The sequence below is a fragment of the Bos taurus genome, chromosome 18 (genome assembly GCF_002263795.3).
Source record: "Bos taurus isolate L1 Dominette 01449 registration number 42190680 breed Hereford chromosome 18, ARS-UCD2.0, whole genome shotgun sequence".
In the NCBI taxonomy this organism is placed as follows: Eukaryota; Metazoa; Chordata; class Mammalia; order Artiodactyla; family Bovidae; genus Bos; species Bos taurus.
The window spans coordinates 56,955,073-56,968,461 of NC_037345.1; the positions used below are offsets into that span (position 1 = coordinate 56,955,073).

At 49.6% G+C, this 13,389-nt stretch overlaps 1 protein-coding gene across 1 annotated transcript; it reads right to left on the reverse strand.

Moving 5' to 3' along the window:
- Positions 1 to 5,664: 5,664 nt before the first annotated feature.
- On the reverse strand, positions 5,665 to 10,886 carry KLK7 (kallikrein related peptidase 7). Its single transcript, NM_001075256.1, is given in 6 exon segments — positions 5,665 to 6,434; positions 8,845 to 8,981; positions 9,196 to 9,437; positions 9,747 to 9,906; positions 10,384 to 10,505; positions 10,827 to 10,886. Coding segments are annotated over 5 exon segments (756 nt in total). The 5' UTR covers positions 10,445 to 10,505; positions 10,827 to 10,886; the 3' UTR covers positions 5,665 to 6,278.
- Positions 10,887 to 13,389: the final 2,503 nt, after the last annotated feature.

Consider the following 13,389-nt stretch of genomic DNA (forward strand, 5'->3'; position numbering starts at 1 on the left):
AACTAGCGTGGGCCTGGCAGTACAGGTTAACATTTAATTCTTGCATTAAATCGAATTGTCACCACCTTTGCTCGGGCCCCGTCACCCCTGGGATGAAAACCGATTTGGCATTTGAAATGCTCTCTCTTGCCTGGAGAATCCCCATGGATAGAGGAGCCTGGAGAGCTACAGTCCATAGGGTCTCAAAGAGTCGGTCAGGGTGGAAAGCAACGGAGCACTCAAGCATGCTCTCCGGGAAGCTCCTCCCACCCCCACCTCTAGCCTCCCCCAGCCCTTCTCATTCACCTCCCCACTGAACTCAGCATCTTCTTCTCAGGACCCCCCACCCTCCCAGATATCAGGCTGGACTGCTCACAGCCACTGATCCCCAAGCACTGTCCCCCCACCTCCTCTCTCTGTGTGATCCCCTCTCTCTGTCCCCATGTCCCTCGTCCCAGGTCAAACCTGCTTCTCTCCCATCTGGACCATTATCACAAATTCTTCCCTTTCTCTGTATCCTTCACGTGACCTCAGAGGCATCTCCCTGTGTCCAGAGCTGATCCTGCCTCTGTCCTGCTCACACCCCTGGCCTGGGTCCCTCAGCATCTCCCGGAATGCCAGGGACAAGTGCACTTTTAAATTTTCTAGCAGCCACCACAATTTTTTTTAAGTAAAATATTCATTTTAATATCTCATTTAGCTCAATGCATCCAAAACAATATGATTTCAATGTGACATCAAAATACAATTTTAAGGAGGCGGTTCGCTTTCTTATTTTTCTCGTAATAAGTGTTTGAATCCCACGTGTCTTTTACACATACGCACGTGCTAAGTTGCTTCAGTCATGTCCGACTCTTTGCAACCCCATGGACTGTAGCCCACTAGGCTTCTCTGTCCGTGGGATTCTCCAGGCAAGAACCCTGGAGTGGGTTACTATGCCCTCCTCCAGGGGATCTTCCTGACTCAGGGATCAAACCTGGGTGTCCTGTATTGGCAGGTGGATTCTTTACCCTTTGAGCCACCAGGGACACCCCTTTTATGCTATGGCACCCCTCAATTGGAACTTGCCACATTTCATAAGTGCGGAGCCACCAAGGTGAGTGGCTGCCTTATTGCCCCGAGCAGCTCTGCTCCACTTGTCTTCTAGGACTCCAGCCATGGAGACTAGTTTTCATGAACCATTCATTACATGTCTTCTAACCTCTAAGCCTTCGCTTATGCTATTCCCCTCTCCCACAATGCTCTTCCCACCTCCTGCTGGCAACAACTTGTCATTGCTTCATCACTACCTCTTTCAGGAAGGCGTCCCTGAACACCACCCAACTTCCAGCCCCTTGCAGGTGGGTTAGTCACTCTCATCAAAGTTCCTACAGCAGGTGGCTCCTTCATGTCACCATCTGGGTCCATTTCCCACACTTGGACCATGAGCTCCTTGAGGGCAGACCCTAGGGCTGATTCATCCCTGTGTCCCAAGTAGCAGCACAGGACTTGGCCCAGAGGAAGCCTTAGGAAATGTTGACCAAGTGATTAAATGATTTCATTACACCCACTCCTGTTTTACAGAAAAGAAAACTGAGGCTCAGAGAAGGGAATTTAGTTGCTCAACCTCGAACACCCAGAAAATGATGGAGCCTGAACTGGAACTCAACTTCCAACATGGCGGTGGACATGACCCATCTCTTGGGCGCCACCTCTGGATCCACCTTACCACCTTATGGGATGGGTGGATTTTTGAGGAGCTGCAGAGAGCCCCATAGGAAAGGAGGGAGGTGGTCGGCAGTGGGGAGTACAAGAAGCTCTAACAGAGAGAGTGAAGTGCCCAGGACACTAGGCATTTGCCAGTGGCCTTCATGGTTTTGCCATCCCCACACGTCATGCATGCTTATCCTCTGCAAAAGTCTTCAATGAAGAAAATGTTTGGGACTTCCCTGGTGGCCCAGCAGTTAAGATGTCACCTTCCAGTGCAGGGGGTTCGGGCTCAGTTCCTGGTCAGGAAGCTGAGATCCCTCATGCCTTGGGGCCAAAAAACCCAAAACATAAAGCAGAAGCAATATTGTGACAAATTCAAGAAAAGACTTTAAAAATAGTCCGCGTTACAAAAAAACTTAAAAAAAAAAAGTTTTATTAGAAAACTTTACGAAAGTAGAAGCACGAAGAAGAGCCAGAAGTCACAAACCATAAAAACCAACCCTCACTGCAGGCTTACTCTATGTCAGACACCGTTCATGCACTTTCTGAATATTAAATTTATTGTTTGTAACTGCCATGGGAAACAGATGCTCTTTGCCTCATTTCCGGGGTGAACGGGGGACTGGTGGTCCAGTGGTTAAGACTTTGCCCCACCAATGCGGGTTCAACTCCTGGTCAAAGAGCTAAGGTCCCACACACTGGGGGGTGTGGCCAAAAATTTAAAGAAAAATTAAAAAAAAAAAAGGATGAAGGAATTTGAGAAGGAGGGGACATATGTATACTTATGGCTGATTCATGTTTATGCATGGCAGAAACCAACACAATACTGTAAAGCAATCATCATTCAATTAAAAAGTTAATTAAAAAAAAAAACACAATACCAGAAAAAAACAAAAACAGAAACAACAACTACTTCTGTAAACCCTCCATGGAAACACCAAATAAATTCTTCTGAACGTCCCTTTACTGAGATACCATGATTCCCATTGTGTGCAGTTTCCTCCGTTCCAACAAGCAATAAACTTGGTTTATTCTACTTCAAAAAAAAAAAAAGGACGAAAGAATAAAGGTGGGGAAGTGAAGCACTCAAAGGCAAATAGCTCACAGCTGCCAGAATGGGATTGACATTGAAAAGCCGTTTCTAGAGTCAGTGTCTTTAACGAATACAGTGTACTGTCTGCCCAGAGAAAAAAAAGAAGTTGTTTAAAAAAAAAAAAAAATTCAACAAGAGAGAACTCTCAAATCATTGCAAAAAACCCACCTTCAGATTTGCATAAAGATCCGCCTAGAGGCATAGTCATGGAGAAGGCAATGGCACCCCACTCCAGTACTCTTGCCTGGAAAATCCCATGGATGGAGGAGCCTGGTGGGCTGCTGTCTATGGGGTTGTACAGAGTCGGACATGACTGAAGCGACTTAGCAGAGGCATAGTCAACTATCCCGAGGCTGACCTAGTGAAACTGCGATGTTTTGTTCTTTTAAAAATGATGGATTTAGAGAGAGGGGATGTTGATGGAGCGTCACAAAGGTAGTGGCCAAATACTCTGTTTGATTTTGGCCACATTGTATGGCATAGGAGATCTTAGTTCCCTGATCAGGGATTGAACCTTTGCCTCCTGCAGTCGAAGTGCAGATTCTTAACCACTGGACTGCCAAGGAAAGTCCCCCAAAGCCTTTTGACATTCCTTAAACTTGACAAATACGCCAGTAAATTTGGAATGTGAGCAAATTTGGAAAACTCAGCAGTGGCCACAGGACTGGAAAAGGTCAGTTTTCATTTCAGTCCGAAAGAAAGGCAATGCCAATGAATGCTCAAACTACTGCACAATTGCACTCATCTCACACGCTAGTAAAGTAATGCTCAAAATTGTCCAAGCCAGGCTTCAGCAATACGTGAACTGTGAAATTCCAGATGTTCAAGCTGGTTTTAGAAAAGGCAGAGGAACCAGAGCTCAAATTGCAAACATCTGCTGGATCATCGAAAAAGCAAGAGAGTTCCAGAAGAGCATCTATTTCTGCTTTCTTGACTATGCCAAAGCCTGACTGTGTGGATCACAATAAACTGTGGAAAATTCTGAAAGAGATGGGAATGCCAGACCACCTGACCTGCCTCTTGAGAAATCTGTATGCGGGTCAAGAAGCAACAGTTAGAACTGGACATGGAACAATAGACTGGTTCCAAATAGGAAAAGGAGTACCTCAAGGCTGTATATTGTCACCCTGCTTGTTTAATTTATATGCAGAGTACATCATGAGAAACGCTGGGCTGGATGAAGCATAAGCTGGAATCAAGATTGCCGGAAGAAAGATCAATAACCTCAGATAATGCAGATGATACCACCCTTATGGCAGAAATTGAAGAACTAAAGAGCCTCTTGATGAAACAGGAGAGTGAAAAAGTTGGCTTAAAGCTCAACATTCGGAAAACTAAGATCATGGCATCTGGTCTCATCACTTCATGGCAAATAGATGGGAAACAATGGAAACAGCGGCTAACTTTATTTGGGGGGCTCCAAAATCACCACAGATGGTGACTGTAGCCATGAAATTAAAAGACGCTTACTCCTTGGAAGGAAAGCTATGACCAACCTAGACAGAGATATTACATTGCCAGCAAAGGTCTGTCTAGTTAAAGCTATGGCTTTTCCAATAGTCATGTATGGATGTGAGAGTTGGGCCATAAATAAAGCTGAGTGCTGCAGAATTGATGCTTTTGAACTGTGGTTCAACTGTTGAAGAGTCTTGAGAGTCCCTTAGACTACAAGGAGATCCAACCAGTCCATCCTAAAAGAAATCAGTGCTAAATATTCATTGGAAGGACTGATACTGAAGCTGAAGCTCCAATATGTTGGCCACCCGATTTGAAGAGCTGACTCATTTGAAAAGACCCTGATGCTGGGAAATTTGAAGGCAGGAGGAGAGGGAGATGACACAGGATGAGATGGTTGGATGGCATCACCGACTCAATGGACATGAGTTTGAGTAAACTCTGGGAGTTGGTGATGGACAGGGATGCCTGGTGTGCTGTAGTCCACAGGATTGCACAGAGTCGGACATGACTGAGCGACTGAACCAAACTGAACTGAAACCTGACACAGATTCAGAGGCCGGAAGAGATTGGGTGTCTGGACTCTGGTCTGAGGGAGGAGGGGGCTTTGCGCTGGAACGCGAGAGGAAGTTAAGACATTCTGCAGGGACAGTGGAATTCCTGCAATACGCGGAGGGGTGGGAGAGTGGGAGGCGAGGAGAGAAGGAAAGTTGGTGGAGCTGCCACAAGAGGAGAATGTTGACTGGGAGGGAGTTCTGGAGGAGCAACTGGAAAGACCGGCAGGAGAGGATCCCTTTGTCAGCAGCTTCTGATGTGTGACTCCCCGGGGAGCCTCTGATGGCAGCAGCAGGGGTGTGGCCAGGCTGAGTCACTGGGGCTTCTCCCTCCTTCCTTTGTGAGGCCCCTTCTTGAGGATAGGAGCCCACCTACCCGGGTTCCCAGCCCCCCATCTCCCCTGACACCCTGAAGGCTGGGTGTTCACTTTCAGTCACACAGCCCCTTGGGTGACCCAGGGGCCCTGTCTTCCTGCCAACCTTCTGCTTCCACCTCGTTCTCCTAATACATCACCTGTGGAATGCCTAGAAACACTTTCACATCCCTCTACACCCTGATGAAGTGGCATATTCTCTAACACCACCCATTTACTCTCTCTGCCTTATTGTTCTTTCTCTCTTCCATTTTACAGATGAGGAAAACTGAGACCTGGAAAATGGAGAAAAATATGCCACTGGGCAGGGAGGCAGGACAAGGGACCAAACATCAGATACATTTTTCTTTCCCATCTCCCTCTCTTCAGGGTGTCTTCTCCTCCACTTTGGAGCTCCAGAGCTTCTCCACCTTTGTTTTTCAGGCTATTAAAGTGCACACCCATAGAAAAGTAAATGGAAGGAAGCAGGCGCCCCGTGACTACCACCGTGTGCAGGTTGGTACACGTCCTTCAGGTTTAATTTTGTGAATATTTTCATTTTACATAGTGAGAACCACATACACATATATTTCTGTATATTCCTTCCTTCATTTAACATCACATAGCATAAACATCCTCACATGATACTAAGAATTCTGCATAATTATTCTTAACAGCTTCAGAATATCCTTGCCTCAAACCAGCCTACCGTTTTAACAATCCACTGTTTCTAGACACCTTCTGTGTTTCCACTATTTTGTTATGAAAAAATAACATTGTGATAAATTCCAACTTTGCTCCACATTTTGGACTTTTTTTTTTTTAGTAGACAACTAGAATCACTAGGTCAAAGGTGGAGGATAAAACAAATGTCCCCACTCACACTGCCAAATCACCTTCCATAAAAACTGTATGAATTTACAGTTTCAGTGGCAGAGAGGGCTGGTCTCACTACATCCTTACCAACATCAAGGTTTTTGTATTTGTTTGGTTTTTAGGTCCTTACTGATTTGATTGGCTTACACACATATTGTTGAGGTTTTGACATGCCTCCGAGGAAAGATAAAGTCAAGTAAGACTGTAGGTCACTGAGGTCCTTCTTTCTGTAAATTTCCTGCTCCAGGGCGTAGGGATGGAGAGATGGGAGTGGAGAGATTAGCGATATCTTCTCATGGTCTCTTTTATCCAGTTGACATACTTGCAGACTTGGGTATAGACACCTGGGTCGTTGGGTTGGCCGCAAGGGAAACTTCCCCAGGACACCACGCCTTGCAAGGTACCTTTGCACATCAGTGGTCCCCCTGAGTCACCCTGGAAGGGATAAAGCAAATTAGCTTCAGCTTCACAGGGAAGCTCCTGCCTCCGCCTCAGTTGTCAGTCTTTGTCAGGCGGACCCTGGATTTCCACCACGGCCAATGGGGAGAGAGTCATTGTTTCTGGGGACCAATGGAAGAGCAGAAATTAAGGCCATCGCGGAGAAGATAAACCACATTCTCTAAAGACATTGGCTTGAGCCCCAGCCCATGGGACCAATCACAGGGAAGGGGCGGGGCTTCTGGCGGTCAAAGCCTCGTTTCTTCCAGGTTTTTCGGGATTCTGGCACCAAGCCAAGGGAGGGAGGTGTACTGTCTCCAGGGGATGGATAGATGTGCGAAAGGAGGACGGGGTGGCCCTGGAACCCAGGGGCCAAACTGATAACATAATTCAGAAGGCCCAGTGCAAAACGGAAATACAAAGAATTCCCTGGCGGTCCATTGGTTAGGACTTGGCACTTTCACTGCCGTGGCCTGGGTTTGAGCTCTAGTGAGAGAACTAAGATCTCCCAAGTGACTTGGCATTGCCAAAAAAAAAAAAAAAGAAAGAAAGAAAGAAAATGTGGGCTCCATAGCTCAAAAAGTATTAAGAATTTCAAAACAGCAACAGGAATGTATTAAACCAAGCGTGGGACTCTCCCGAGTGTGGGACCCTGTGTCACGGTACGACTCGCACATTCAAGAAGCTGGCTGTCACTAGGGGAGGAAGAGGATGCCTTACTCTTTGGGACACACATTCCTGTCCCATGACCCCATCCCTCACACATATGGTCCCCCCATTCCTGACAGCTGAGGGTGCAGATGAGAGGCAAAGGAGTGGGGGTGGGGAGGTATGGGGAGAGACAAGGAAAGGCAAAGAGTCACAGAGAAAAGGAACGGAGGGGACTTCTGTGGTGGTCGAGTGGCTAAGAATCCACCTTCCAATGTAGGGGGACATGGGAGCTCAGGGAACTAAGATCCCACATGCTGTGGGACAATGAAGAGAAAAAAAAGGAAGAGAGGTATAGCAAAGGATGAAGAAGAGGCTGCCAGTGGGGGTGGTGGGGGCAACACAGATGGAAAGAATGAAATGAAATTCAGTGAAAAGAGAGATGTGGAAAGATGGTGTTCAGAGACAGAGTGAAAGTGAAAGTCGCTCAGTAGTGTCTGACTCTTTGCGACCCCATGGATATAGTCCATGGAATTCTCCAGGTCAGAATACTGGAGCGGGAAGCCTTTCCTTCTCCAGGAATCTTCCCAACCCAGGGATCGAACCTAGGTCTCCCGCTCTGCAGGCGGATTCTTTACCAGCTGGGACACCAGGGAAGCCCAAGAACACTGGAGTGGGTAGCCTATAGCTTCTCCAGCGGATCTTCCCAACCCAGGGATCGAACTGGGGTCTCCTGCATTGTAGGTGGATTCTTTACCAATTGAGCTATCACAGAGAGGGGGTTACAAAGAAGAGGGCAGAGAGAATTCTTGGCTTAAGACTGGGTCCCAAGGGAGGGGAGTAAGACCTTAACTTCAAGCACACAATCTCAGTAATGCAATAAATACCATTTAATGCAATACCTTAAAATTTGAATTTAATATGAAAAAGTTCATGATGAACACTGTATCCCAATTTTAGATAAAGGGTCAGGTCAGGTACCAGGCTGTGCTGAGACTCATTGAAGCCTGAAGTAGATGAGAAATTCAGTAAGACTGAGGCCTCTGTATTGAAAATTATGATATTTTGTTCATCGTGGACTTTTGCATGAATTGACAAAAAAATATTACATTAGAATGTGATTTATCTTGATTATTGAGTTTTTTGGGCACCTCTTCCCCTGTAAAGTTTGTGTTTGGGGGCTTCACTGGTGACTCAGTTGGTAAAGAATCCGCATGCAATGCAGGACACCTAGGTTTGATCCCTGGGTCAGGAAGATCCCTATGACAAGAAAATGGCAACCCACTCCAGTGTTCTTGCCTGGAGAATCCCATGGACAGAGGAGCCTGGTGGGTTATAGTCCATTGAGCTGCAAAGAGTCAGACACGACTGAATGACTAAACCACCAGCACTGTGTTCATGGGTTGCAATACTCAACAAAGATGTCAATTAAAAAATAAATACAGTTTGTGTTTGAAGCCAAGCCCACACATGCCTACCCTTTGGCCCCCAGGTTCCCCATCCTCAGACCCTCCTGTTCATTTTTCTGCCTCATCCTCAGGGTCACATCAGCCCGCACTGGGCTCCCACTACTGACGTGAGCAGAGAATGGGGTAGCAAGAGCTAGGAAAGCCGAGCCTGGGGCGGGGGCTGCGGGGGTGATGGGGAAGGCTCCGCACCAAGGTCAGGTGCAGAGATTCTGGGTGAAGGGGGACAACGGGGGCTCTGTGCTCAGATGAAGCAGCCGGGGACCCGGGGCGGGAGAGGAGGGGGGTCTCACGTTGCAGGCGTTGGTTCTGGAGTTGGGGATGCCAGCACAGAGCATGGAGTCTCCCAGCAAGTCCTTGTAAACCTTCCTGCAGTCTTGTGGGGAGATGAGCTTGACGTCTGTGCACATGAGCTGTCCTGGAAAGGTCACTGCGGGATGGGGAGGGGTGTCAGTCAGAGGGCTGGGGTCCGGATGGGGAGAGGATGGGGGTTCAGGATTCTAGACCCTGAAGGACGAGGGGAGGAGGGGTGGGGGGAGGGACTCCACATTCGGATTATGAAAAAGGGGCTGACTCCTGATCTCCTGGGTCTGGGGGAGGAAGGGTCAGGGTCCAGGGCCCCTGGGTCTCCCAGGCAGCCTCACCATCAGGACTGGTGGTGGTGCCCCAGCCGGAAACGGTGCACATGGTCCCGGGGGGATCGCAGTGGGAAGGCAGGTTGACTTTCTTCACACTGGACGACAGCTTGGCCCGGCCATTCAGTTTCACCAGCATGAGGTCATTGGCGTGGGTCTGTGTGGAGTATCCTGGGTGGCGGAAGGACCGCGTGGCCTTGATCTTCTGGCCGCCCACCAGCCGAACACTGCCCATGTGCACGTTGTACTCACTGCAGGAGGCAGCAGTGTTCAGAGAGATGCTATGAGTGAAACGGGGCGGGGGGCAGGGACCCAGAGAGAGGGGACAGGGACCAGAGAGAGGGGACAGGGACCAGAGAGAGGGGGACGGGGACCAGAGAGAGGGGGACAGGGACCCAGAGAGAGAGGGGGATGAGAACCCAGAGAGAGAGGGGGACAGGGACCCAGAGGAAGGGCTGGAAGTGCTTGCACGTACTTCATCTTGCAGTGGGCAGCAGTGAGAACCCAGAGAGAGAGGGGAACAGGGACCCAGAGGAAGGGCTGGAAGTGCTTGCACATACTTCATCTTGCAGTGGGCAGCAGTGAGCACCCACTGCTCGTTGAGCAGCACGCCTCCGCAGTGGAGCTGACTGCCCTTGAGCAGGGCCACCTGCCAGGGCTGGGAGCCTCTGGGACACGGGACTCCATCAATAATCTTCTCCCCACTCTTGTTGCCCTGGTCTGGACAGAGACATGGAGGAACAAGTGGGTAGCAAGCCTCAGAGGAAGACTGAGTCAGCTGCTGAGGGATTTGGAGACATGGAGACAGACAGACAGACAGACAAGGAGACAGGCAGAAAAGGAGAAAAGTGCAGAAAGAGCAGGAGATGGAGACAGAGAGAGACAGAGGCAGCCCGCTCAGAAAGCCAGGAGGAGCATCTTGTCTGGGGGGTCACCGCCAAAGCTGATGGGAGAGACGCTGCGTGCGGAGACAGGGTCTGGGGGGCATAGAGACCCCGGGAGGCAGAAGGAAGCAGGAAGGAAGGAGGCAGAAGGCAGAGGAGTCTTGTCTTCCAAAGGATGAAGCTGCTGGAGCCAGGGGAGGCCCTGAGCAGGCACACCCCGGAGAGAGGAGCCCCTGAGGAGGGTCAACAGGGCTGAAGATGGGAGGTCGGGGGTGAGGGCAGCCCCCACCCCCACTCCAGGGCTGGTCCCCACCTTCCTGTGCAACAGATCCCAGGGCGAAGGTCAGCAGCAGGATCACCAAGGGTGTCGTCATGGTGACCCCTCTGAGCCTCTCAGGGGCTGCCAGGCAGGGAGGTGTCTCTTTTCTGGTGCGGCTATGAAGGACAGAGTTGGGGAAGCAGGAGTCCTGGCCCCCAGCCCCTCCTCCCTCAGACCCAGGAGTCTGGACCCCCAGCCCCTCCTCCTTCTGCCCCAGACGCCCTTCCTCTGGGGCCCCAGGAATCTGGGCTCCCATCCCTCCCCATCCATCAATCTGTATTCCTAGTTTCTTTTCCCCTGAGACCTCAAATTCTAGACCTCCAGCCCCTCGACCGTCAGAACCAGGCGTCCAGGCTTCCCTCTGCCCCCTCCCCTCAGGAACAGGAGTCAGGGGTCCAGCCAGCCTCATCCGCCTCCTCTCCCCCGTCTCCCCCTACCGTAGATGAAGCCCCTTCTCAGCTTGGGGAGGTCAAGTCCGACCCGGGCGCCAGACTCGCTTGGGAGCCAGGAGTCTCCAGCCCGGCGCACGGCGGCTGTCTTATACCGAGTCCGCCCCCGCCCCCGCCCTCGCCCTCGGCGCCCTGGGGTGCAGGTGGGGCCCGCTCTGGGACGCCCCCTACCGCGTTCGCGGTTATCTCGAACCCCTGTGGCAGCCCAGGCGCTTGCTCTCCGCTCTCTCCACCCTCTCACCCCCGCGCCTTCGGGCCGGCATCCGGGGTGCAGCTGCCAAGGGAGGACCCAGACGCTCCAGCCAAGGGCCGGGGGCGGAGTTCAGGGGGCAGCGGGGCTCAGGAAATGGGCTCTGGCTGGGCCTTCCTCTGGGGCCATTTTCTGGCCCCCATCCCCTCTCAGGGATGCCCTAGACCCTATACCCTAATTCTCACCAGTTTGGGAGAATTCGTTCAGGCTGGAACCCAGTCGTCTTTGAACCTGAACCCATTCCCAGCCCTCATATAGTGTTAGTTGCTCAGTCGTGTCTGACTCTTTGCCAGTAGCCGCCCCCCTCCCCCGCCCCCGCCACCCGCGACAGGCTCCTCTGTCCATGGGATTTTCCAGGCAAGGATACTGCGGTGGGTTGCCATTCCTTTCTCCAGGGATCTTCCCGACCCAGGCATCGAACCCAGGTCTCCTGAATTACAGGCAGATTCTTTTTAATTTAACCCTCATATAGGATATGAATTAAAAGAAGAAGCTCTTTCCTAACTTGATAAATGCTTACTGTTATCAGTATCATCTGTGTTTTCATATTATACCCAGATTTCTATACATACTCTGTATTTATAACAAAAGCATCTGTACTAAACATTATCTACTTAATATCACCTCTTTCTTTATAAATTACCTTGAAGATTTTTTCCTCTTAGTATATTTAGATGGGTTCCCCCACCTTCTTAAGGGTTGCAAAATAATATTCCATGTTATAGTTGTATCATGATTTATGCAATCTGTTTCAAATAAGAGTATGTTTGGATAGTTTTAATTGTAATAATGCTGGGTTGCGCTTCCTTGTACATTCATCTTTGCTAATTATGTTCATTCAAGAAATATTTACTGAGCATCTGTTTTGTGCCAGAAATTATTCTGGCTCCTGGGGACATTGTGGTCAGCATTCTTTCATACAGGCTCTTGTTCTAGTGGGTGGAGACTGGGAATACAAAAATAAGCATATAAAATGCATGCTTTGTTTGTTAGATGTTGGTTAAGTACTGAAGAGAAAAATAAAAGCAGGGAAGAGGGACAGGGAGATACTGGTTTCCCCCACTCTCAGGGACCCCTGGGGTTGTATTATTAGGAAGATTCCACATGAAGATAACATTTGAACAAAATGTTAAAGGAGTTGTTGGATGGGTCCATGTAGCTCCTTGGAGGGAGTGAGTTCTAGGCGGAGCAAATGGGCTGGTAAGTTAGGCAAGAGGCGTGGATAGACTGTTCTAGCAGGGGAGCCCTTTTGGAAATTTCCATTTATTTCTTTTTGTCTGTGCTGGGTCTCCGTGGCTGTGCGAGGGCCTTCTCTAGCTGCGGTGGATGGGGGCTGCTCTCTGTTGCAGGGCTCCAGCTTCTCATTGCAGTGGGTTCTCTTGCTGCACAGCACAGGCTTTAGGCATGCGGGCTTCACTAGTGGTGGCTTCTGGGCTCTACAGAGCGAGCTCAGAAGTTGTGGGCTCCTAGGCACGTGGAACCTTCCCTGACCAGGGATCGAACCCATGTCCTCTGCATTGACAGGTGGACTCTTATCCACTGCGCCACAAGAGAAGTCCAAGGGAGCCCTTTGACTGGAGCTGAATGAGCAGGAGCACAAGGGCAGGTGACAAGGTGATGAGGTAACAGGACTCGGATGACATAGGATCTTGAAAATCAGTGTAGGACTTTGGCACTTACCTTGAGTAAGATGGGAACCATTATACCTGAAGGCCAGTTCCTAAAAAGTGGAATTGACCCCAGCTTCTAAATCAGACCCCCAAAATGTGATCTGGTCCTCAACCCTGGGCCTAAATCTTACCTCAATTCTGACCCTTAACCAGACTCTAGGTTTGTCCCACAATAGACATTACTGTTGCCGACTTAAGCATTCATTCCTTCTGCCTTTCTATCAGAACTCCAATTTTGTTTGGATAATCTTTTATCCTCATCATGACTATGAAGTTTACTGCACCAAGCAGGAAGACCATATCCTACCTGCCCGGATTGGTTTAGAAATGAACATGTGATGCAGGTCTGGCCAATGAGGAGTGAAGAGGAGACCCCTGGGGCTTTCTTATTTTCAAAAAGAGACACTGGCAGAATTCTCTTTTCTTTTTTCTAGATAGCACCCCCTCTGGATGTAAGTTTTGCAAGCATGGCAGCCTTCCTGGGACTGGGGAGAGAAGTGGCTGGTGGACCAAGCCAAAACACCGCAGATGGTCAACAGAGGGATGGAGTGATGTAACAGGATTTGTACTTTCCAAATCACTCTGGCTGCTATATGGAAGATGGATTTTAAGGGGGTGTGGAGACATGAGA